Source organism: Taudactylus pleione, unplaced genomic scaffold (assembly GCF_031769625.1).
Source record: "Taudactylus pleione unplaced genomic scaffold, aTauple2 ptg001628l, whole genome shotgun sequence".
NCBI classification, from domain to species: domain Eukaryota; kingdom Metazoa; phylum Chordata; class Amphibia; order Anura; family Myobatrachidae; genus Taudactylus; species Taudactylus pleione.
In genome coordinates, this window is record NW_028286025.1 from 2,094,475 (window position 1) to 2,121,077 (window position 26,603).

Here is a 26,603-nt window from a genome sequence, read left to right on the forward strand (position 1 = left end):
ACTGTAGTGGTGCCCCTTATGCAATGCCCACTGTAGTGGTGCCCCTTATGCAGTGCCCTCAGTAGTGGTGCCCCTTATGCAGTGCTCCCAGTAGTGGTAGTGCCCCTTATGCAGTGTCCACAGTGGTAGTGCCCCTTATGTAGCGCACACAGTAGTGGTAGTACCTCTTATGCAGTGCCCTCAGTAGTGGTAGTGCCCCTTATGCAGAGCCCCTCTTATGTAGTGCCCCCAGGAGTGGTGCCCCTTATGCAGTGCCCCCTATGCAATGCCCCATTAGTAATCCCCCTGTAATATTGCTCCCAGTAGTAATGCCCCCAGTAGTAGTTCCCCCAGTAGTAATGACCCCAATAGTAGTGCCGCCTGAGTAGTGCTCCCAGTAGTAGTGCCCCCAAAAGTAATGCCCCCTGAGTTATGCCCCAATAGTAATGCCCCATGTAGAAGTGCCCCCAATAGTAATACTCCCAGTAGTAATGCCCCCTGAGTAATGTCCCCAATAGCAATGTCCCCTGAGTAATGCCCCTGTAGTAGTGTCCTCTGAATAATGCCTCAATAGTAATGTCCCCTGTAGTAGTGCCCCAATAGCAATGCTCTCAGTAGTAATGTCCCCTGAGTAACGCCCCCAGTAGTAGTACCCCCAATAGTAGTGCCCCCTGTTTACACACACAAAAAAAAACTAATACTTACCTTAACCCCACATCCCACGTCCGCCACCGTCCGGTCCGCCTAGCTGCTCCTCTGAATTATGGGAGAGACGTCCCATAGTGCTCGTGTGGGAAGCTGGAGCTCAGGAGTGAGCCCCAGCCTCCGGCTGACGCTGACGCTGCGGGGAGTGAGCCGGGTGCCCGCTAGTATGAAAATCTCAGCGGGTGCCCAGCAAATGGAGCCTCCCTGCAGCTCCGGGATGAGGTGGGTCGGAGGAGGCGGAACTGGTTCTGTCTCCAAATAGCAGTTCCAACCCACTGTAACCACTGCTGATTACCTGCCCGTGCTTGGAGAGGACTATCAACTGTACATGTAGGGGCGGCACTCATCGGCGACTGGATAAATGATACAAAACTCCGTCTGAATTATCAACGTTTCAGAACTTTAATACATGTCCTTCCTCCGATAAGGAAGGAGTTTGTATCATTTATCCAGTCGCTGACTGGATAAATGATACAATGCCACACACATTATATATATATATATATATATATATATATATATATATATATACAGTCAGGTCCATAAATATTGGGACATTGACAGAATTTTCAGATTTTGGCCTCTATTCAGCACCACAATGGTTTTGAAATGAAACAAACAAGATGTGCTTTAACTGCAGACTTTCAGAGTTAATTTGAGGGTAATTACATCAAAATCGGGTGAACGGTGTAGGAATTACAACAGTTTCAATATGTGCCTCCCACTTTTTAAGGGGCCAAAAGTAATGGGACTATCAACTCAGAAGCTATTTCATGGACAGGTGTGGGCTATTCCCTCATTATTTCATTATCAATTAAGCAGGTAAAAGGTCTGGAGTTGATTCTAGGTGTGACATTTGCATTTGGAATCAGTTGATGTCGACTCTCAATATGAGATCCAAAGAGCTGTCACTTACAGTGAAGCAAGCCATCATTAGGCTGAAAAATCAAAACAAACCCATCAGAGAGATAGCAAAAACATTAGGTGTGGCCAAATCAACTGTTTGAAACATTCTTAAAAAGAAAGAACTCACCAGAGAGCTCAGCAACATCAAAAGACCCGGAAGACCACGGAAAACAACTGTGGTGGATGACAGAAGAATTATTTCCCTGGTGAAGAAAAACCCCTTCACAACAGTTGGCCAAATCAAGAACACTCTCCAGGAGGTAGATGTATATGTGTCAAATTCAACAATCAAGAGAAGACTTCACAAGAGTGAATATAGAGGGTTCACCACAAGATGCAAACCTTTGGTGAGCCACAAAAACAGGAAGATCAGATTAGAGTTTGCCAAACAACATCTAAAAAAGCCATTACAGTTCTGGAACAACATCCTATGGACAGATGAGACAAAGATCAACTTGTACCAGAGTGATGGGAAGAGAAGAGTACGGAGAAGGAAAGGAACTGCTCATGATCCAAAACATACCACCTCTTCAGTGAAGCATGGTGGTGGTAGTGTCATGGCGTGGGCATATATGGCTGCCAATGGAACTGGTTCCCTTGTATTTATTGATGATGTGACTGCTGACAAGAGCAGCAGAATGAATTCTGAAGTGTTTCGGGCAATATTATATGCTCATATTCAGTCAAATGCTTCAGAACTCATTGGACGGCGCTTCACAATGCAGATGGACAATGACCCGAAGCATACTGCAAAAGCAACCAAATAGTTTTTTAAGGCTAAAAAGTGGAATGTTATGCAATGGCCAAGTCAATCCCCTGACCTGAATCCGATTGAGCATGCATTTCACTTGATGAAGACAAAACTGAAGGGAAAATGCCCCAAGAACAAGCAGGAACTGAAGACATTTGCAGTAGAGGCCTGGCAGAGCATCACCAGGGATGAAACCCAGCGTCTGTGATGTCTATGCGTTCCAGACTTCAGGCTGTAATTGCCTGTAAAGGATTTGCAACAAAGTATTAAAAAGTGAAAGTTAGATTTAGGATTGTTTAGTTTGTCCCATTAATTTTGGCCCCTTAAAAAGTGGGAGGCACGTATAGAAACCATTGTAATTCCTACACCGTTCACCTGATTTGGATGTAATTACCCTCAAATTAAATCTGAAAATCTGCAGTTAAATCACATCTTGTTTGTTTCATTTCAAAGCCATTGTGGTGGTGAATAGAGGCCAAAATATGAAACTTCTGTCAATGTCCCAATATTTATGGACCTGACTGTATATATATATATATATATAATTAGTGCATCCGGAAAGTATTCACAGCGCTTAACTTTTTTCACATTTTGTTATGTTACAGCCTTATTCCAAAATGGAATAAATTCATTTTTGTCCTCAAAATTCTACACACAATACCCCATAATGACAACGTGTAAAAAGTTTTTTTGAGATTGTTGCAAATTTAATAAAAAAAACAACTAAAGCTGCATACACACACAACGATTGAGTTAATGAACGATTTTAGTACAACGATTTTCTACCATGAAAAAATGAACTAAAATCGTTTACTAAAGTTGTTTCATTTACTATGTTCATTTAAATGTAATGAACGATTTTTATGAACTACAAACGATTTTTGCATATTAACTTAATGAAAATCATTGAGTTGACAAGTCTGACTGAACTACAAACTACAAACTACAATCGTGAACGCGCATGAACAATAATCGTTCATCGTTTGACTCAGAAAGTGAACGATTTTTTTAAACGATATCGTTTAACGATAATCGTTCAAAAAATCGTTGTGTGTGTATGCACCTTTAGAAATCATATGTACATAAGTATTCACAGCCTTTGCCATGAAGCTCAAAATTGAGGTCAGGTGCATCCTGTTTCCACTGATCATCTTTGAGATGTTCCTACAGCTTAATTGGAGTCCACCTGTGGTAAATTCAGTTGTTTGGACATGATTTTGAAAGGCATACACCTGTCTATATTAGAGATGAGCAGTTCGGATTCTGTGGAATCCGAACCGCTCCGAACATTGGGGATCCGAGTCCACCCGAACCCTGTTCGGGTGTTTCACCGCCTGACTCGGATCCCCGTTCGGGGCCCGAACGGGGCGGGCCGCCTGATGTCGGATTCTCACTAGAGAATCCGACATCAGGTCTCCTCGCGTGTAGGGCAGAGCGCAGTGATAGCGCTCTGCCCTACACAGACACAGACACACAGCCGCCAGCGGCAGCTGTGTGTTTGTTACAGCAGCCAATGAGAGTCACACAGACTCTCATTGGCTGCTGCACGGAGGGAGCCGGCTGGAGCTCACACATGAGCTCCGTCTTCCGGCTCCCTCCTCAGCGTGTGACAGAGCGGACGGCGCGGGAGCGGGGATACAGGTAAGGTTTTATTTTTTTTATTTTTTTACTTGTCAAAGGTCCGGGGGCGCTACTGGGGGGGGGGGTCTGCACTACTGGGGGGGTCTGCTACTGGGGGGGGGGCTATACTACTGGGGGGGGCCCATACTACAGAGGGGCCTGCTACTGGGGGGGCTATACTACTGGGGGGGGGGTTTGCACTACTGGGGGGGGGTCTGCTACTGGGGGAGGCAATACTACTGGGGGGGCCATACTACAGAGGGGCCTGCTACTGGGGGGGGCTATACTACTGGGGGGGGGGTCTGCTACTGGGGGGGCCATACTACTGGGGGGGATCTGCACTATTGGGGGGCCATACTACAGAGGGGCCTGCTACTGGGGGGGGGCTATACTACTGGGGGGGTCTGCACTACTGGGGGGGGGTCTGCTACTGGGCAGGGCTATACTACTGGGGGGGCCATACTACAGAGGGGCCTGCTACTGGGGGGGGGCTATACTACTGGGGGGGGGTCTGCTACTGGGGGGGCCATACTACTGAGGGGCCTGCTACTGGGGGGGGGGCATACTACTGGGGGGGCCATACTACAGGGGGGGCCATACTACAGGGGGGGCCCATACTACAGGGGGGGCTACTACTGGAGCAGCCTACTACTGGGGGGGGCCTGCTACTGGGGCAGCCTACTACTGGGGGAGCCATACTACTGGGGGGGCATACTACTGGGTGGCATGCTAATGGGGGGCATACTACTGGGGGGGCCTGCTAATGGGGGACATACTACTGGGGGGGCCTGCTAATGGGGGGCATACTACTGGGGAGCATTCAACTGGGGGCACTGCATAGTGGACCGTACTACTAAGGGGACTGCATAGGGGGCACCACTGCTGGGGGACATTGTGTAAGGGACACCGCTACTGTGGGCATTGTGTAAAAGGGTCACTACTGTGGGCATTGTGTAAAAGGGGCACTACTGTGTGTCGTAACATAAATAAGAGACACTACTTTATGGTGTAATGTGAATCAGGCCCTATGTGCGGTGTAATGCTAATAAGATTGTGCACTGTGACTCCTAGGGCCGTAGCCCACTTTGTAAACAAGTACTGTGACTCTGCTGGCCGTACCCCACTGGGTGGGTGCACTACTTTTCATTTCTGCCACTGCTGTGTGGCAATGTGTCATAGATGTGCTTTATACTGTGGTGTCTGTGTCGTTGTGCCGCTGCTTTGTCGCTTAGTAACCAGTCAGCTCACTGCAACCTTTGGCCAATAATGTTGAAAACAATATTATAAGCTGTGATATGGTCTAAATTGACTGGAAATTAATGTTATTGAGGTTAATAATACTCTAGGAAGAAAAAAAAGACCAATTTATGTGATTTTAGCTTTTTTTGTCAATTTTTGTAAAAAAATCCAAATCCAAATCCAAATCCAAAGCCAGTCACCGCAGTTTGGCAAATCCAAATCCAAATCCAAAGCCGGACGACGAATTAGAACCAAATCCAAATCCAAATCCGGCAAAAATGGTCCGGCGCACATCCCTAGTCTATATAAGGTCCCACACTTTACAGTGCATGTCAGAGCACAAACCAAGCATGAAGTCCAAGGAATTGTCTGTAGACCTCCGAGACAGGATTGGCTCGAGGCACAAATCTGGGGAAGGGTACAGAGCGCACATGTGTAGTAGACTGGCACAGAACCATAACAAAAGCTCTGAGCGCCCTGTGCCACCCCCTGTGCATGACGTCATGATGTCGCGCATAAGGGGGCGGGGCTGTCGGCCCCTGGAACTACTGCAGTGCCCATTGTCATTCAAGATGTTACGGGCAGCCGTAATTATGGCAGGGTATGTGCTTGTAGCATCCAATGGACTGCTGCTGCGATACTGACTGCAAGGTACCATTCCAGGCACCCTGCAGCCAGAAGCAGGGGCCATGGGACGGCCCACAGAGCAACGTGCGGCCGCACCGGTCACATACCCCTAGTTAAAGCCCTGCTCTGTCACAATGCCAGAGTCTACTGCACCACAGAGCGGAGGGGGTCCGCACTGATTAGTCTGCACATGGTCCCCCTCCTCTCTTAAAGCATCCCTGTAGGAGCAATGTGTCAAAGTAACATCCACATGAATGACAGGACCCAAGATTTTGCAGCAGAACATTGCCCAGAGCATCACACCGCCTCCGCCAGCTTGCCTACTTCCCATAGTGCATCCTGGTGCCATCTCTTCCCCAGGTAAGTGACGCACACACACCCGGCCGACTATATGATGTAAAAGAAAGCATGATTTATGGGATCAGGCCACCATCTTTCATTGCTAAATAGTTCAGTTCTGATGCTCCCGTGCCCATTGTAACAGTTTTCGGTGCTGGACAGGGGTTGGCATGGGCACTCTGACCAGTCTACGCAGCCCCATATGCAGCAAGCCGTAATGCGCTGTGTGTTGTGACACATCTCTATCATAGCCAGCATTAACTTTTTCAGCAATTTGTAATTTCACAGTAGCTCTTCTGTGATGTAGGAACGGATAGGCTAACCTTTGCATCCCACGCATTTCAATGAACCTTGGGCGCCCATGGCCCTGTCATCGGTTCACCGGTCATCCTTCCTTGGATCACTTTTGGTAGATTCTGACCCATGGCTGGCTCCAGGGTTCTGAGCACCCTGTGCCGGCTCTTGAGAGAGCGCCCTAACCTCACGTGCGGCGAAGCCGCACACGACCACGCATTACCGTAGGCCATGCCCCCTGTGTGACATTTGGAGGTGTGTCCGCATGGCACGCCTCCAAATAACGTCAGGCTGGGGGGTAAAGCCCAGCATTTCATCACTGGCTGGGCCTCCCCCAGCCCTCTCCCGTCAGTGAATGGATGCTGGGGAGGGGTGCACCCTCTACGGGTGGCGCCCCTGTGCGACCGCACTGGTCGAACACCCCTAGAGCCGGCCCTGTTCTGACCAGTGGTGGCTCCAGTGGTGGGGCTGCAGCGCAGTCCAAAATTCAAATTGGTGAAACACACCAACTGCCACCCCATATGCTGCTAAACCTCGCCATCCGGGACTTACTGGTAGTTGGTGTGACTCCACTATTTCAATTTTGGACTACTGCAGCCCCACCTCTGAAGCCAGCACTGTACTGACCATTGCATGCCACCAAACACCCCACAAGACCTGCCATTTTGGAGATGTCCTGACCCAGTCATCTAGCCATCACAATTTGTCCCTTTTCAAAGTCGCTCAGATCCTTACGCTTGCCAATTATTAAGCTTCCTACAAATTAACTTCAAGAACTGATAGGTCACATGCTGCCTAATATACCCCACCCCTTGACAGGTGCCATTGTATTGAGGTAATCAATGTTATTCACTTCATCTGTCATTGATTTTATTATGTTATGGCTGATCAGTGTAGGTTTGGTTGCAGTCTACAGTACCTTATATATTGTCATATATATATACCCAGTAGCACACATAGGCTCATGCACAAACCATATGAATACCAGTGAAGTTCTCAATTACATATCTCTCCAATACACCAAGATCCTTTATAGTATCTGATTGGTGGGTGCCCATATGAGGTCACTTATGCCTAGTGAACTGATTGGCTGTATTCTCATGAATGTATTTACAGCACCACTTACTAAGGATCAGGTGCACTTTAAAGCTTATGGCACTTTAATTCAGAAATCCCATGAAAAAGATTTTTTTTTTTATTTTCTTGCATAAATCTCTGTGGCAAGCTATAAGAAGAATCTTGGTATAATTTTCCCTTAGTTTGTTTCTTCAGGCTGCTCATAATGATTTATTATTCTGCACAGAGTATTGTGGCTACAACGGCAACCACACTCACATGGCACATGAGGTGGTGGGAGGAGCCTTGGAATCCCTCTCTGTGCTGTGCTCCCTCTCCTCCTCCTCCCACCTCCTTCATCCCGCCAGGCTGTAATCTTTTTTGTGTAAAGGGCAGCCATACTGTATGCCACTCCAGGGAGATTTGAAAAGGAGATAATGATTTGTAGTAGAGTAATTAAAGAAAGTCAGAACAAACTTGCTATTTAATTATGGAAACTTCTGTGAGATTGTTGTCTTCATGTCGCAACATCATTTTATTTTACAGCTGGTTTGACAGATGCTGTCCTCAAACGTTGGATTCCTAATACGAATTTTGAGAATTCATCAAACTGGTATGAGCAAAGAGTTCCCTGTTCTCAGGATAACGTGATTTTTGCAAAAGACAAGGTAATTATTATTTATTATATTATTTTACAATATTCTTGACATATAAATGTTTAAAAGGCAACCAAAAATAAAATGTTACTCTGCAATCACCTAAGACTCAGCACTCATAGCTTGCATAACCCTGATAGATGGGTCAGCACATTTATACCACTGCCTTAGTCATTAGGATCAGTGAGCACTTGCTGATCTCAAAGACCCCTGAACACTTAAAGGTCAATGTGAAGCACCAGTCTCAGAAAAGTTCAGGGTGAGATGTCTTGGTGCAATAGGTGTCTGCTGTTCTGTGATTTTCTGTGTAACAGGAGGGTGGTATGTAAGGGACTTTTGTGCAACAGGTGGTGGCAGGTGTGTGCAACAGGTGGTGGCAGTTCTGGGGGCTCTGTGCAGATTGGCGTTGGGCTTCTCTGTGCAACAGGTGGTGGCAGTTGTGGGAGGAAGGTCTCTGAGCAACAGGTGGTGGCAGTTGTGGGAGGAAGGTCCCTGAGCAACAGGTGGTGGCAGTTGTGGGAGGAAGGTCTCTGTGCAACAGGTGGTGGCAGTTGTGGGAGGAAGGTCTCTGTGCAACAGGTGGTGGCAGTCGTGGGAGGAAGGTCTCTGTGCAACATGGGGTGGCTGTTGTGGGAGGAAGGTCTCTGTGCAACAGGTGGTGGCAGTTGTGGGAGGAAGGTCTCTGTGCAACAGGTGGTGGCAGTTGTGGGAGGAAGGTCTCTGTGCAACAGGTGGTGGCTGTTGTGGTAGGAAGGTCTCTGTGCAACAGGTGGTGGCTGTTGTGGGAGGAAGGTCTCTGTGCAACAGGTGGTGGCAGTTGTGGGAGGAAGGTCTCTGTGCAACAGGTGGTGGCAGTTGTGGGAGGAAGGTCTCTGTGCAACAGGTGGTGGCAGTTGTGGGAGGAAGGTCTCTGTGCAACAGGTGGTGGCAGTTGTGGGAGGAAGGTCTCTGTGCAACAGGTGGCGGCAGTTGTGGGGGTTCTCTGTGCCATATGTGGTGGCAGATGTGGGGGGAGGTATCTGTGCAACAGTTAAAGGCAGTTGTGGGGTCTCTAGGCAAATAGGTGATGGCAGTTGTGGGGCATCTCTGGACAACAGATGGTGGCAGTTGTGGGGTCTCTCTGCAACAGATGGTGGTAGTTGTGAGGGTCTCTTTGCAACAGATGGTGGCAGTTGTGGGGGTCTCTTTGCAACAGATGGTGGCAGTTTTGGGGGTCTCTTTGCATCAGTTGGCAGCAGTTCAGGGTTTTTTTTCTGAGCAACAGGGAGTGGCAGGTGTAGGGGCATCTCTGCAACATGTGGTGGAAGTTGTGGTGTCTTGTGCAACAGGTGGCATTAGTTGTGGGAGATGCTGTGGGCCCAGCAATGTAATGTCCCAATCCTAGTAGTAGATTAGTTGTATTAGATTTGATGTATAGATAGTTACGTTCTTAATAGGGTTTAGATTTGGTACCATGGTGGATTTAGTACAGTTTATACCCATATACCACTACACACATTAGGCTGGCCAACCTGTGGCAAAGTCCCTGTCCCCAACCAAACATGAGCACCATTATTCCTGTGCTTTGTACACAGAGGGGATCTTTTTAAGTCAGGTACTCCATAAGCAATAGCTGCATTCATTGGGTATCAAGTAACCCATAACCCATCTGACACAAGCTGAAAAGGGAAGTGAGCTACAACTAATGAGCAATAATAGATCTATTCTACTCACTATTTTCATTAAAACAAAAAAATGGGGTAAAGGGCATGTGAGCAAATACTACAGAAAATAAGAAGTTTATCACTTGCAATTTGCTGTCATATTAAATAAAACTCCCCCAGAGACAGATTCCTGAAGCAGAACATCCGCTCAGCACAGAATGCTCTGTTCCCAAACTAAACACTTCATTTATTATGTGATTAATGAATAATTTGGAAAACATACAAAGAACCCTTCTATATCAGTTAGTTATTGCACTTAATACCAGGGGTGAAATGCGTCAGGTTGCATCAGTTTGTAGAGTCTGCTGGAATGGTGTGACATCACTGACATTTCCCCTATGTATGATCCACCTTTCTGCTGTCTGTGCAGAGCATTCATGTTCCTAAATAAGAATGCCAGTCATTCAGACACGGAGGGGCCTTTGATACAAGATCAGGTCTCACAAAGTGCCGCAAGGACATTTCTTGTGTGAACATGGCTCTAACATAGAGGTTGGTGACATCTCTGCTTTCTCTATCTCTTATTCTCTCTCTCATTCTGCTTATCTCATTATATCTATCTCTCTCATTCTCCCTATCACTCTCTTTCTCTATCTCTCTCATTCTCTTTTTCTATCTCTCTCTTTCTTATTCTCTCTCTGTCATTCTCTCTCTCATTTTCTTTTTCTATCTCTCTCTTATTCATTCTTATTATCTCTCTCTCTCTTTCTCATTCTCTCTCTATCATTCTCTCTCTCGCTCTCTTATTCTCTAAATCTCTCTCATTCTCTTTATCTCATTCTCTCTGTCTCTCTTATTCTATCTTTCTCATTATCTCTCTCATTGTCCCTATCACTCTCCTTCTCTATATCTCTCTCTTTCTCTATCTCTCTCATTCCCTTTTTCTATCTCTCACTCATTCTCTTTCTTATTCTCTCTCTCATTATCTGTCATTTTCTCTCATTCATTGTCATTCTCTCTCTCTCTCTCTCTCTCTCTCATTCTGCTTATCTCTTTATCTCCCTCATTCTCTTTATCTCTCTCATTATCCCCATCACTCTTTCTCTATCTCTCTAATTCTCTTTCTGCTTATCTTATTCTCTTTAATTCTCTCTCTCATTCTCCCTATCACTCTCTTTTTCTATCTCTCTCTCTTTCTCTATCTCTCTCATCCTCTCTCTCATTCTCTTTTTCTATATCTCACTCATTCTCTTTCTTATTCTCTCTCTCTCCCTCATTTTGCTTATCTCATCCTCTCTCTCATTATCCCCATATCTCTCTCTTTCTCTCTCATTCTCTATTTTGTTCTCTCTCATTTTCTATCTCTCTCATTCTCTCTTTCTATCTCTCTCATTCCCTTTCTTATTCTCTCTCTCATTCTTTCTAATTTTCGCTCTATAATTCTCTTTCACTCTTATTCTCTATCTAATTCTCTCTCTCTAACATACTCTCTCTCATCCTCTCTCTCAGTCTCTCTATCTAATTATCTTTATTTAATTCTCTCTCTCCGTCTCTTTCTCTTTTTCATTCTCTATCTCATTCTCTTTCATTCTCTCTATCATTCTCTTTATTTCATTCTCTCATTCTCATTCTCTCTCTCATTCTCATTCTCTATATCTAATTCTCTTTATTTCATTCTCTCTCTCATTCTCATTCTCTCTATCTAATTCTCTTTATTTCATTGTCTCTCTCTTCTCTATCTCATTCTCTCATTCTCTCTCTCATTCTCCTTATTTCATTCTCTATATCGCTCTCTCTTTATCTCATTCTCTATATTTCATTCTCTCATTCTCATTCTCTCTCTCTCTCTCTCTCATTCTCATTCTCTCTATCTAATTCTCTTTATTTCATTCTCTCTCTCTCATTTTCTTTATTTCATTCTCTCTCATTCTCATTCTCTCTATCTAATTATCTTTATTTCATTTTCTCTCTCATTCTCTTTATTTCATTCTCTCTATCGCTATTTCTTTCTCTCATTCTCTCTCATTCTTATTCTCTCTCTCATTCTCTTTATTTACTTTTCTCTCATTCTCTCTCTCATTCTTATTCTCTCTATCTAATTATCTTTATTTCATTCTCTCTCTCTCTCTCTCTCTCATTCTCATTCTCTCTCATTCTCATTCTCTCTATTTCATTCTCTATCGCTCTCTCTCTCTCATTCTCTGTCTCATTTTCTCTTTCTTTCTCTCATTCTCTCTCTCGCTATCACTCTTTCTATCTCTCTTTATCTCTCTCACTCTTTCTCAACCACTCTCTCTCTCATTATCTCTCTAATTCTCTTTCTCTCTCTCTCATTCTCTATTTTCTCTCTCTCTCTCATTCTCATTATCTCTCTCATTCGCATTCTCTATTTCTCTCTCTCTCTCCCTCTCTCATTATCTCATTCTCTCTTATCTCTATCTCATACTCATTCTCTCTCTCTCTCTCATCCTCTTTATTTAATTCTCTCTCATTCTGTCTATAGCTCTCCCATTCTCTTTATCTCATTATCTCTTTCTCTCTCATTTTCTATCTCATTCTCTCTGTATCACTCTCTCAAACTCTCTCTCTCATTCTCTCTCTCTCTCATTCTCTCTTTCTCATTATCTCTCAATCTCATTCTCTATTTCTCTCTCTCTCTCATTCTCTATTTTGTTCTCTCTCATTTTCTCTCTCTCATTCTCATTCTCTCTCTCTCATTCTCTATTTAATTCTCTCTCTTTCATTCTCATTCTCTCTCTCTCTCATCCTCTCTCTCACTATCTCATTCCCTCTCTCATTCTCTTTATCTCATTATCCCTCTCTCTCATTCTCTATCTCTCTATATATCTCTCTCTACCTCTCTCTCTATCTCCCTCACTCTCACTCTACCTCTCTCTCTCTCTCATTCTCATTATCTCTCTCATTCTCTATTTCTCTCTCTCTCATTCTGTATTTTTTTTCTCTATCATTTTCTCTCTCTCTCTCATTATCTCTCTCTCATTCTCTATCATTCTCATTCTCTCTCTCACTATCTCATTCTCTATTTCTCTCTCATTCTCTATTTCTCTCTCATTCTCTATTTCTCTCTCTCTCATTCCCTCTCTATTTCTCTCTCTCTCTCTCTCTCTCTCTCTCTCTCTCTCTCTCTCTCTCTCTCATTCTCTATCTCTCTCACTATCTTATTCTATCTCTCTCTCACTATCTCATTCTCTCTTTCTTTCTTTAGTGGGAAATGGAGAGTGGATCACAAACTAGAACAGAACCCATAATCTACAATACAATACAATACAATACAATACAATAAAACACAGCAGAGAAGTATTAAATACTGTCTGCATTTCCTTGGATTATTTTCCATTTTATAAATTGTTATAAATATTCATAATAGCTCAACCATTGCATTGGCAAAGTGTGTCTATTTGTAGTGCTAATAGCATTTTAACGAGAAAAGAAAGAAACATAATTGCTGGGATTGTTTTAAATTAACTTACTGACTTTTTTGTATTATTTTTGTTCTTAAAGTAGTTTTATGCGGTTTCCCACTTGAGCATTGAGTGATAGTCAGAACTCTCTCTCTCCATTTCCCCTCCAGTCGTTCGTTCTAAGTTGATGGGGCAGATTTTGTGTCATGCATTTACTTTCATTCTAAACGCAGGGCGTAGAGATGGAAACCTCTCAGAAATCGAAGTGTAAAACATGACCCTTTCAAATTTGGGGAATTGTAACATTTCTACTCTACAACATTCTATATTATTATTATTATTATTATTATTATTATTATTATTTATATGCATTTTAATTCTTACTTTCCCTGGGGTCCTGGATCACACTGTAGATTGCACTGATGGCTATCTATTAGTAGTATATGTAACGTGAGCTCTCTTTCTTTTTAGAAAGTCTCTGTCTTTGTGCAGTCGACTCACTCCTTGACAGCTATGGTAAGATGCTCACTGACTTAAAGAATCAGATTATGTATCATTTTAGAGAGAACCAATTTATTACCAGATGAAATGTAAGATATCATTAAAAGCCAATCTATCAGCCATACTTACTTTTGTGATACAAGTGGCAAGTGCAAAAGGCATTGTAATTTGCATTGTCATGGACCCGACCGATGGTCATCGCCATTGATGGCTTTCAGCCATTCATGGTTTATAGTCGATGGCAAGTGTTTTTGCCATCGATGGCACAGCACCGCTGGTGCACCATAGATGGGGAGTCCGATGTGGAGAAAAACATTGGCAGCACCGGTCCAAAGGCCGAGGTCTGCGCATGCACAGCACATAGCCATTGATGGATAAACCACCAATGGATTTCTACCAGAGATTTGAAACTATTGACTATCGATGGTACACCCTTTGATGGCCATTGCTTATGATACAATTTGCGGCATCAAGCCCCGGCCTGTCTACCTCACTAGGGAAGTACAAGGTTTCCTGGTCTGGGAGAGCTGAAATACAGTAATCTAGAAAGACATCATTCACACTGATCAGTAATTGGCTAACTCTTATTATTCATACATACAGGGCCATATCTAGGGGTGTGTGGCCGATGTCGCCTGCAAGGGCGCAAGGACATAAGAGGCACACTGTTGCTGTCCAAGTGGAACCTGGCTTCTGGTGTGTCTGGAAGAGCTTCTATGCTGGTTAGGGACACCTGGCGATCAAATCCATGCTTCAAACCTCTCTCTTGAGTGACGGCATGAAGTCACTTGTTCGGGGGGAGGGGCGGTGCCATTAGGCAGCACAGAGGACAGTATAGCACTGCTTGGCTATGCCCACATATATAAGATAAAGGAGAGGTGATACACACTACAAAGCAACAAATTAGCTCACAGAAAAAATGGTTGTGTGGTGCATTTGGTCCATTTCTGAAATTGTATTGAAATTTATCCTTTTAAGAGTCTTGCTAAAATACATTAGTGACTCTGATACACCGCGAGATATTTAAAATAAAAAGAAAAAATTGTGTAAAGATAAGAATAAGTGTAAATAAAAATGATGCAACGATTGTCACAAAGTTTCTTAATACACTAATGGTCAGGGGAATGAGCTAATGTCAGGTGCTCACAATGTGTTTATGCTTTATTCCTGTAATGATATTATCTAACGATCTAGTAATCAGTTGACGAAGGCTGGTACTGTCCTATTACACACATGTACCCTGTGAGGAATCACCTCCAATCATGCAATTCTATTGCTCTATGTCTGTTCCTCTAGCATAGTGCTGTATATGGTTTATACCCCTTTACACCAGACCTAAAACCCGGGTTATTGCAGGGTTAACCAGGGTAGCTCCTTGGTGTAAAAGGGGACAGGGTTGGATTGCTGGGTCGAGTGACTCGGTAATCGAATCCAGGTAACTAGAAGGGTTGACACTGGAATAACCCGTGAAACCCTGCAATGTGAACGGCGCTCTCCGGGTCACGATAACCTGGAGCGCGTCGAATGCCGGCCGATTGGTCTGGCATCAGTGGCGCTTGGAGGTGACGTCATCTGCAAGCGTACACTTCAATGCCGGAAAAGCCAGGTCTATGCAGACCCGACTCCGGTGTGAATGGCGCCGACTCGGGAATGTCCTGGGTTGGCACCGGCTAAATTCCGGGTCTGATCCGGATTGGAGACCTGGAATTTAGGTGTAAAAGTGGTATGTATTCATTATTACTGGTTTTTACAGGTAAATAGGACCTGAGTACCATTAATCTGGATGTAAATAATTATTACTTGAACACTCAGGTGGAGTAATATTATTAATATATTAAAGGAATTATTAGTATCATGTCTCAAGGATTATTGACAAATTATTTAAGACTGAGAGTGGGCACAACATTTTATTTATATGTTAGTAATTGTTGTACTACACGATAAGCACTTTAATACTACTTTGCACATGATATTTCGCTGGATAATATTTTAATAGACTAATTAAAAGTAAATTTTTCATATTTTTCATATTTTCTGAGGTTACCAGTAATAAGATCCCCATAGTAGGATAATCCTATATGTGAATAGTCCATGAGTGCCCCTTTTGGAACACTTTTCTTCTTTTTTCTGTATGTATGTATTAATTGTTCCTGGGTGTACCCCCCTTTGAGTAATAAAAACACATCAATACTAGCATAATATTGGGGAAGGACATTCTAACAATATACAGGTCTGTGCGGACAACCTTTAAGCTCTCTAGCTCCTCATTCCTGCCTGGGGTGCTAGCACACACTAGTCTGTATATTAGAAGTGTGTTGCATCAGCTGAGTGTGCTAGAAGCACCAGATCAGAGAGCGACACCTCAGGCAGAAAAGAGGAACTGCATGGGTTGTGATAGGTGCAGGGTTCTAGAGTGAACACTATGGTTTATCTAGTAGATACGACGGTATTGAATTAATCACATACCAAGGGTGATTGTGTATTTGCTACAAGTGACTCAGGATAGATATATGCTACTATAATTGTGTTCGCTGGGTATCCGTGAGACCTGATGCAGCCTATAAATTGCAACATGTGTTGGATATGTAGTTGCATTTGAAAGGATTCCTTCACTGAGACAATATTACAGTGGGGCTGATTTTTTCATGGTACTCAGAACCTTTAACTGGCAAACGACATGCGTATATGTTTATTATCAGTTCACTATAGTGTGGGAGGAAACTGGAGCACACAGGGGAAACTCGTGCAAACATTGGAGTACATACAAACTCCACACTGTTAGGACTTGGTGGGAATGGAAGCCAAGACCTCCGGGCTGTAAAACTGTAATGCTAACCAATTGCCAACCATGCTGTCCATATATATCTCATCATCACTCCAAGAGTCAAGTTAATAATAAGATATATTTGGGTTGGTAATAATAATAATCAACTCCTTATATATGAGTAACCTGGATATTGGGGGTCATGGAGCAACCGTCTTGAGCATCATCCCCACAAAGTTATAAAAATATAAATTCAAAAGTCAGCAACACAGCCAGAAAAAGACCTCCGGACACTCGAGGCTTTAGTAAGGTAATGACCCAAAACTTGGGAAGCGTCCAGAAACGGCTGCAAAATTCAAATAGAGGAGCCACACCAACTGCCACCCCAAACATCGATGGCCAGGACTCACTGGCAGTTGGTGTGATTCCCCTATTTGAATCTGGAGCCTTTTATCTAACATTAACGTTAATCCAAATAAATAAGGTTGACATTACCCTAACCTTCCATCCCTGGTGCCTGAATCTAACCTCCCCGCTAGTGCCTAAACCTTACCACCCCCTCACTGCACCCTAAACCAAACCCTCCCCCCTTAGTGCCCAACCCCAACCCTTCCCCCTTGTGCCTAACCCTAACCCTCCCCTAATCCCTGATACTTCCCTTTGCGATGCCGGCAGTCAGGATACTGGTGCCAGGATCCCGACAGTGTCAGGATTCTGGCGCCGGTATTTAGTCTGTTGGTATCCCACACGCAAGGATGCTGACTACATCCCGTTGACATTATGACCATGTCAGCATTCTATCAGTGCCGACATCACCAATGTTGTCCTTCTGCTTTCAACATTCTGGCTGCATACCTTGAGACCAGTAGTTTGTTTCACCATCTAACTATTTGACTAAGCTGGGTATGGATCCTGTGCGTTCGGTGCCTGTGCTAAGTGGCTGTATAGGGTGGTTGTGGGCACCATTAGCATTTAAGCTAGGGGTGTGCACCGGCCACTTTTCGTGTTTTGTGTTTTGGTTTTGGATCTGGATCTTTCTTCGTGTTTTGGATCTGGATTGGTTTTGCCAAAACCACCCTTCCGTGTTTTGGGTTCTGGGTTTTGTGTTTTGGATCTGTATTTTTTTTTTAAAAAGCATAAAAACAGCTAAAATCACAGAATTTGTTGGTTTCTCTGCTCCTATGCTATTATTAACCTCAATAACCTTAATTTCCACTCATTTCCAGTCTATTCTGAACACCTCACACCTCACAATAGTGTTTTCATGTCCAAAAGGTTGCACCGAGGTAGCTGGATGACTATGCTAAGCGGCACGAGTGGGCGGCACAAACACGTGACCCATCTAGGAGTGACACTGCAGTGGCAGACAGGATGGCAGTTAGAAAAACTAGGCCCCAAACTGTACATAATGCAAAGAAAAAAAAGAAGTGCAAGATGGAATTGTCCTTGGGCCCTCCCACCCACCCTTATGTTGTATAAACAGGACATGCACACTTTAACAAATCAATCATTTCAGCGCCAGGGTCTGCCACACAACTGTGGCTGAAATGATTGGTTCGTTTGGGCCCCCACAAAACAAGCTGGCAATTAATGTGTCCCTGCACAAACTGGCTCTACGGAGGCAAGATGTCATCCTCATCCTCCTCATCCACCGATTCCTCACCCTCTTCAGTGTGTACATCCTCATCCTCACAAAGTATTAACTCGTCCCCACTTGAATCCACCACCACAGGTCCCTCTGTACCTTCTGGAGGCTGGTCTCCCTGGAAGAGCTGATAATTCATTTTGATGAACATCATCTTCTCCACATTCTGTGGAAGCAACCTCCTACGCCTTTCGCTGACAAGGTTCCCGGCTGCACTAAACACTCTTTCGGAGTACACACTGGAGGGGGGGCAACTCAGGTAAAATAGAGCCAGCTTGTACAGGGGCCTCCAAATTGCCTCTTTTTCCTGCCAGTACAGGTATGGACTGTCTGACATGCCTACTTGGATGCTGTCACCGATGTAATCCTCCACCATTCTGTCAATGGTGACAGTATCATATGCAGTGACAGTAGACATGTCAGAAATTGTTGCCAGGTCCTTCAGTCCGGACCAGATGTCCAAACTTGGTCCTGCCTGCCCTGCATCACCGCCAGCGGGTTGCTTAGGATACCTAAGTTTTTTCCTGGCAGCCCCAGTTGCGGGAGAAAATGAAGAAGGAGCCGTTGACGTGTCACGTTCCGCTTCAGCTGACAGTGTGTTCACCAGCAGGTCTTTGCACCTCTGCAGGCTTGTGTCGGCCGGAAAGAGAGACACCACATAGGCTTTAAACCTAGGATCAAGCACGGTGGCCAAAATGTAGTGGTCTGATTTCAACAGATTGACCACCCTGGAATCCTGGCAAAGCAAATGAAGGGCTTCATCCACAAGTCCCACATGCCGAGCGGAATCGCTCCGTCTTAGCTCCTCCTTCACTTTCTCCAGCTGCTTCTGCAAAAGCCTGATGAGGGGAATGACCTGACTCAAGCTGGCTGTGTCTGAACTGACTTCACGTGTGGCAAGTTCGAAGGGCTGGAGAACCTTGCACAACACGGAAATCATTCTCCACTGCGCTTGAGTCAGGTGCATACCCCCTCCTTTGCCTATGTCATAGGTGGATGTATAGGCTTGTATGGCCTTTTGCTGCTCCTCCATCCTCTGAAGCATATAGAGGGTTGAGTTCCACCGCGTCACAACCTCTTGCTTCAGGTGATGGCGGGGCAGGTTCAAGAGTGTTTGCTGGCGCTCCAGTCTTCGGCACGCAGTCGCTGAATGGCGAAAGTGGCCAGAAATTTTTCGGGCCACCCAAAGCGTCTCCTGCACGCCCCTGTCGCTTTTCAGAAAATTCTGCACCACCAAGTTTATTGTGTGAGCAAAACATGGGACGTGCTGGAATTTGCCCAGATGTAATGCCCGCACAATATTGGTGGCGTTGTCAGATATCACAAATCCCCAGGAGAGTCTAAGTGGGGTAAGCCACTGGGCGATGATTTCCCTCAGTTTCTCTAAGAGGTTGTCGGCGGTGTGCCTCTTACTGAAACCGATGATACACAGCGTAGCCTGCCTTGTAACGAGCTGGCGTTTCTGAGATGCTGCTACTGGTGACGCTGCTGCTGTTGCTGCGTAAGGTGATACATCTACCCAGTGGGCTGTCACAGTCATATAGTCCTTAGTCTGCCCTGTTCCACTTGTCCACATGTCCGTGGTTAAGTGGACATTGTGTACAACGGCATTTTTCAGGACACTGAGGACACTTTTTCTGACGTTTCTGTACAGTCTCGGTATCGCCTGCCTAGTGAAGTGGAATCTAGACGGGATTTGGAACCGGGGACACACTACCTCCATCAATTGTCTAAATCCCACTGCACTAATGGCGGATACCGGACGCACGTCTAACACCAACATAGCTGTCAAGGCCTCAGTTATACGTTTTGCTTCAGGATGACTGCTGTCGTACTTCATCCTCCTCGCTAAGGACTGTTGGAGGGTCAATTGTTTAGTAAAAGTAGTGGTGTTCCTACTTCCTCTCTGGGATGATGAACGACTCCCAGCAGCAGCAACAGCAGCAGCGGCAGCAGTAGGCGTAGCAATGCAGGATCCTCCAGAGGAATCCCGGATAGGAGAGTCAGTCATGCCAGTGACATGGCCTGCAGGACTACTTCCGATCCTGACTAAGGAGGAAATTGACGAGGAGGGAGTTGACGGTGTGGTTTGCAGGCGCTTGGATACAACAGGACAACGGGATTTAGGTGTCCCTGGACTGCTTACAGTCTTAGCCAAAGTTTCTGAACTTGACAGTAACTTTTTATGAACGCGCTGCAGGTGCCGTATAAGGGAGGATGTTCCTAGGTGGTTGACGTCCCTACCCCTACTTATTTCACCTTTACATATGGTACATATGGCAAGACAGTTGTTGTCCGGATTTGGATAGAAATATTGCCAGACCAAAGAGGTGGAATGTTTGGTCTTCTGCCCAGGCATGACCGTGATGGGCTTTTTCATCCCACGGACAACAACTGTCTCCCCCGGAGCCTGATTTAAACAAACCACATCACCATCAGAATCCTCCTCGCCAACTTCCTCCTCAGCGCCAGCTACACCAGTATCCTCATCCTGTTGTACTTCAACAGTGACATCTTCAATTTGCATATCAGCAAGTGGACTGTGGGTGCTCCTTTCAGCACTTGCAGGGGGCGTGCAAATGGTGGAAAGAGCCACCTCTTCCCGTCCAGTGCTGGGAAGGTCAGGCATCGCAACCACCACCACACTTGGACTCTCCTTGGGGATTTGTGATATCTTCTTAGAAAGCACAGTTCTTCGCTGTGCTTTTGCCAGCTTAACTCTTTTGATTTTTTTAGTGGGAGGAGGGCTTCCATCGTCATGTGAAGCTGAACCACTAGTCATGAACATACTAGGGATCGACCTTAGCCGTTCCTTGCCACTCCGTGTCGTAAATGGCATATTGGCAAGTTTACGTTTCTCTTCAGCTGATTTAAATGTCTTTTTCAAGGTCATTTTCCTGAACTTTGCCATTTGGGATTGTATGTGCCTCTACTATGATATTGGGCATCGGCCTTGGCAGACGACGTTGATGGCATGTTATCGTCTATGTCATGACTAGTGGCAGCAGCTTCAGCACTAGGAGGAAGTGGTTCTTGATCTTTCTCTATTTTATTTTTATCGGAGAAAGTTTGGTCCTCCATTTATGTTATATCGATTTGATATATACGTGCGGCTAAACACAGAAAATAATTTTTTTTTTGGTTTGGACTGGAGTGTACTTTCGGGGGTTACAGCACCCTTAACGGTCAAGCCAGCCGGCCCTTTACTTATGACACAGGCGCACGCTTGGCACTACTTTGTTGATGCACGTGCGGCTACTGCGCACACAATTCACAAACACAGAAAATATATTATTTTTTTAGCACTTGGGGGGAGCACCCCTGATGGACAGAGCACCCCCTGGACAACACTACAGCACTCCTTTAGGACTGGGACACTGCACAGGACTTTGGAGTGGACACAGCCCCTATGGAGAACTGACTTCACAACACAGTCCAGCCAGCCCCTATGGAGTTTGAAGTAGTGGACACAGCCCCTATTAACAACAGCAGCACAGCACAACACAGCCAGCCCCTATGGACTTTGAAGTAGTGGACAACAGCAGCACTACACTACACTACACTACACAGCCCTAACTCCCACCCTCCCTCTTCACTGTCCACAGCCGAGTGAGAAAATGGCGCCGACGCGGGTACCTTATATAGGATCCAAAACCCACGAGACTCGGAAGGCGGGATGATGACGTTTTGCCTCGATTTCAGATCCGAGTCAGGCGGGAAAAGTCGAGCCTGACTCGGATTGGACTCGGATCGGGGGGGCTCGGGGGGGAACCCGCTCACCCCTAATTTAAGCTATAAATTAAATTTGTTGTTTCACCTAATAATTCCCCTCGTGTGCCACCACCATGCTGAGCTTTCTAGGAAGCGGAACTGATTTTTTGCTGAATAAAGTTGGACGTGGTTGTTTATAGCTGTAGGGAGACCACAAAGAATGTGCTTTGTTTTCCATAATCCCCCTCACAGGGATTTCCCTAGGATTCTCAGACAGCGGAAATAAAAGCTACACTCATATATATATATCATTCTGGGAGATGGGAGAGGCAGAACGGCTGGGATAACAAGGTGATGTGCTTCCAAAGCTGGAAAATCCCTGCTCAAAATTATTAGTGTTATTTTTTTTCTATCCTATATTGGTTTTAAAGAAACCGCAGCTGGGAAATACAAGTTTTGTTCCTTTTTTAATTCTTAGATTTATCTTCTGACTAGCCTTTTTTTTTTTTTTTGACGATTTCAACATATTACAGAACATATTGGTGAGGCAGCAGCTTTTAAGGCATGGTGGTACACTTTACAGAGTTTGCAGGGTTTGGGTACTGCTTGGGTGGAGCACTTTGAAGGGGTAGTTTGTATGGCTTTTTGTTTGTTTATATATTGATACATTTAGAACACTTTTTATTTGTTTGTCTATTATTGTTACTTAACATTCCAGGGGCGGGATGCAGCAATGTAAGCAATGCGGTCAAATCCCCGAAAATGCAGTTTTCGGGGGTTTGACCGCATTTCTCATATGCACCAAGCCCCGGAATGCGATACATTCCAGGGCTTGTATGCGGTGGGTAACCTTTTAGAAGCCGCCTATGGGTTTCTATTCGGAGAGGGATGTGAGAGGGATCCAGTCAGATCCCTCCCATCACACCCCCACGGCATGCGCAGACCCGGAAGTCCCTCATTTGCAAACCCCAGCTCTTGCCGAGAGAGCTGTCCTTTGCGGACTCCTTCATGCATACCGGCGTAATTAACGCCGCGATGCCTGATGCATCCCATCCCAGAGGAGGTTGGGATGGCGTCTCAGAACTAGCTGCTCCTGGTCCCCAGAACAACACCTAGCAGAGGGACGCATCACACCCACTTCCTTTTGGGATCCTACCAAGCGTTCCTGCCCAATCCCACTACCTCCCGCACTCTCAGGGGTTTATTTACTAAAGGTCGATTTTCATTGATTTTTTTTAATAGATAATAAATGGAAAAAAAATTCTTCAACATTGATGTTTTGTTTCTGGGGCTAAGGGATCTATTTTATTCGCCCGGTCCTCGATCTCCTCACTGATGCTGGGAGGAGGCGTGGCTGTGCTGTGCCTCCAAGGATATCCCCGGACCACGGATACACCTCCAACCAGCATGCGGCAAGCTCAGGAGGTGAGTAGTGTGAATGCGGGGAGTCATAACTAAACCTATGGGGGGGCTCTGTTGAAATTGTGCTATGGGTCCCCCATACTGTAGATCTAGATAAGCCCCTGCACCCAATTCACATAAGGTACCTAAAGTAGCTGATATTACACAATGTATCATATGTGATGGAAGTAGGAACCTGAGTACAGAGCTGTTCCCAGCCTAATATAGTACATCAAGGGGCATAGACAAAACTTTGTGGGCCCTACAGTAACATTTTAAAAGGGCCCGAACTTTAATGCTTCTAGAGAGACACCTATCTCTGCAGCAGTTGTTTATTTTATGCTCCATATTAATGCTCTACTTAATTTTACGGCCACAGTAGTATTCTAGTTAATATTATGCCCGATATGGATAGAGTCCTAGTTCACAATATGCCACATGGTAGTGCTGCCAGTACACATTGTACCACAGAGTGCCTCAATTCACATTATGCCATACATTGTACCCGGTACATATGTCACATTGAAGTGCCGCAGTTCATAATGCCACATTGTGGTGCCTTCAATTCATAGTATGCAACATTATATTGGCCCCTGTTAATTATATGCCACATTGTAGTGCCCCCCAGTTCATATTATGCCACAATACAGAGCTTCCAGTTTATATTGTGCCACATTACAGTGCCCCAGTTCCTGTTATGTAACATGATAGTGCCCTCTACTTCACATTACTACATTACAGTGCCCAGGTCAGATTACGTCACTTTACAGTCCCTGCTATAACATCCACTACACATATAATTCTCTAAAAATGGAACATCATCCTATTTAGGCCTCCAACGGATCAGACCCAAAAGCAGACAATTCTGGTAACTTGGTAGACAACTGTATGAACGGTGGACCTGATAATTTACGTATATATCCGATGGTGGGGCTTCTGCAGAATAAGTCCTGCGATCACAGTCGCAGACCTATTTGGGGGCAAAGAGGGGGCAGCACCTTGCTGCATTCCTGGAAGTGCCGAGGCCAGGGTCTGCATCACAGCCTGGCCAAAGCACCTATGGACGCTGATCTCGGATCGCAGATGCACCTCCTGCTGCATTAGCATACTAGTTGGACGATATTGCACATACGCATCTAGATCAGACCCTGCATACCTAAACTATCTTGGAGAGGGTGCGGTCAAATAGGTAAATTTTTCCACACATGGTGGACCTGCCCCCTGATCGTCCCATTCTGGAACATGGGCCCTCATTCAGAGCCGCTCGCTAGCGGCAGTACGCTCGTTCCGAGCGATGTTCACATATCTGCGCATGCGTACGGTTTTTAGTACGCATGCGCGAACCAGTCAGTGCGGCCGAAAATCGTTTGTACGCTATATAGCGAGTGCCTGCTATTTTGAGTGACAGAATGAGGCGTATGTGGGTGGTAACAGGGGAAGGTGCTTGAAAACGGGGGAGTGGAATTCGAACGCAGGCGTGCTTAAAGGTCAAAACGGGCGTTTTAAGGGAGTGCATAATTAATACAGCAGCGTCATTGACCACGTCACTGGGTTTTTTTTAACTCAGAACTGCTCGCAAAATAGCGGTTGAAAACACCAACCACAAGAATAGCGAGCAGTTCATACGCTGTACGATGTACTCGATTAATCTAATAAATAGCGGACATGACGTATGGTGCGAGCGGCCAGAGGGCGTTTTTATCAAATAAACGAGCATATGTTTTGCTCGCTCGTTCAGACTTAGAGTTGTGAACAGACTGCAATGTGCGAACGGATCATTTGAATAGCCACCCCTTGTTTTTGAACGAACGACCGCAAATAGCGAACGGCTCTGAATGAGGGCCATGGTTCGCACCCTGCTCTCTCAACTCCTCCCGACTTCTCCCCCTCCTGCTAAACTTCTACTCTGTGCTCCGATTGATGGTATCCCCAACATCTCCAATAAACTAGCTCTTCACATATCTTCAGCTGCCAGGTATCAGATAGCCCATATCTGGAAGGTCCCGAACACTCCCAGCCAACAAGAACTCTTGAACAGAATTTGGCTTGTATCAATAATGGAATACATTACTAGTCTACAGTACAACACTGTTCAGAAGTTCCAATCTACCTGGAGCCCTTGGTATTCTTATCAAAATTTACCCCTCCTTGGTCTTGGTTAGTACCATGTTGATCACTTTCACTGTAATTCTTAATTCCAAATTCCCCCTCGACTCGCTCCCCCTCACTTTTTCCCCCAGTCCACTTTCTCTTCCCCTTCACTTTATTTGTTTTTCTCTTCTTTTTTCCCTTTCACTTTTTTTACCCCTATTTCCACTCCTACCTACTCTGGTTGACTCCACAAGCCAGTTCTAATTAAACTGCATATAATTGTTTATATTGTACTTGCTGATCTGAATTGATTTATATTGATTTCTTATTGTAGTTTGTTGCATTTTTTTTCTCCATGTATTCTCAAATTTATTCAATAAACGAATACAAAAAAAAACAAAAACAGAGCAAGTTGTAAGTAAAAACAGAACAAGAACTTGCACAGGTGCAAAAGGTGCAGACAGAGGGGCAGTTTACGAGAGCAGCCTCCGTGTAGGCCCCCTCCTCTCTAGGATAGAAGTGGACGCTGACTTGGTGCCAGAGTCTACTGCGCATGTGCAGGGCTCCGGGAAAATGGCGTATTCCCAGGGACATCACTAGTGCTCATATGCAAAGCACTGGGAAAATGGCCGCTGTGCCATTTTCCCTGTGATTTTTTTCTGCTCTGCAGTTCCGGACCAGGGGCGCCGAGAGGGGGGGGGGAGCGCGTACAGATTACCCGGGCCTGGGCATCCTGAGGGGCCCGAATCCGGTGCCCCCCCTCACAGCAGCCCAGCACACAGCGTGTGCTGAGCTGCAGTTGCAGACTGCTCGTGGCTGCTGAGCAGCAGCCACAGCAGTCTCCTATGCCTGTGCGCGCCCCCTGGCTTTGCGCAGGGCTGAGGGGGCTCAGAGCGTCCCCCCCCCAGCGTGCAGAGCTGCTTCGCGGCGCTGCAAATCCTTATTTTTCTGTCGGCAGAGGGGCGTGGCCACACCACCGGCAATTAGGCAACGCCCCCTATTACCGGGGCCCATCACCGCTCTTGGCGGGCCTGCTCCGGACCACTGGCAGATGTAGGACTTGAGAGGTATGTATAACTATATATGAGTGTACAGTGTGGGCCCACGTGTACCGCCCACTCTGCACCCATTATAGATACGCCATTGTGCAGACATGATACAGAGGGCAGACTGGCCCATGCTTGTTATAAAGCAGCAAAATGGTGCCTGCATGCACTCCATCCCATGTCTCCTCCTACACTACCCCCAGTAGA

At 45.5% G+C, this 26,603-nt stretch overlaps 1 protein-coding gene across 1 annotated transcript in view; it reads left to right on the plus strand.

The window, feature by feature from the left end:
• Positions 1-26,603, plus strand: part of AMN (amnion associated transmembrane protein) — a 150,644-nt gene that overhangs the window by 14,555 nt on the left and 109,486 nt on the right. Inside the window, exons 2-3 of the mRNA XM_088464290.1 lie at positions 8,063-8,184; positions 13,709-13,753. Of these exons, the coding sequence (XP_088320416.1) occupies positions 8,063-8,184; positions 13,709-13,753 (167 nt within the window). The remainder of the gene's footprint in view (positions 1-8,062; positions 8,185-13,708; positions 13,754-26,603) is intronic.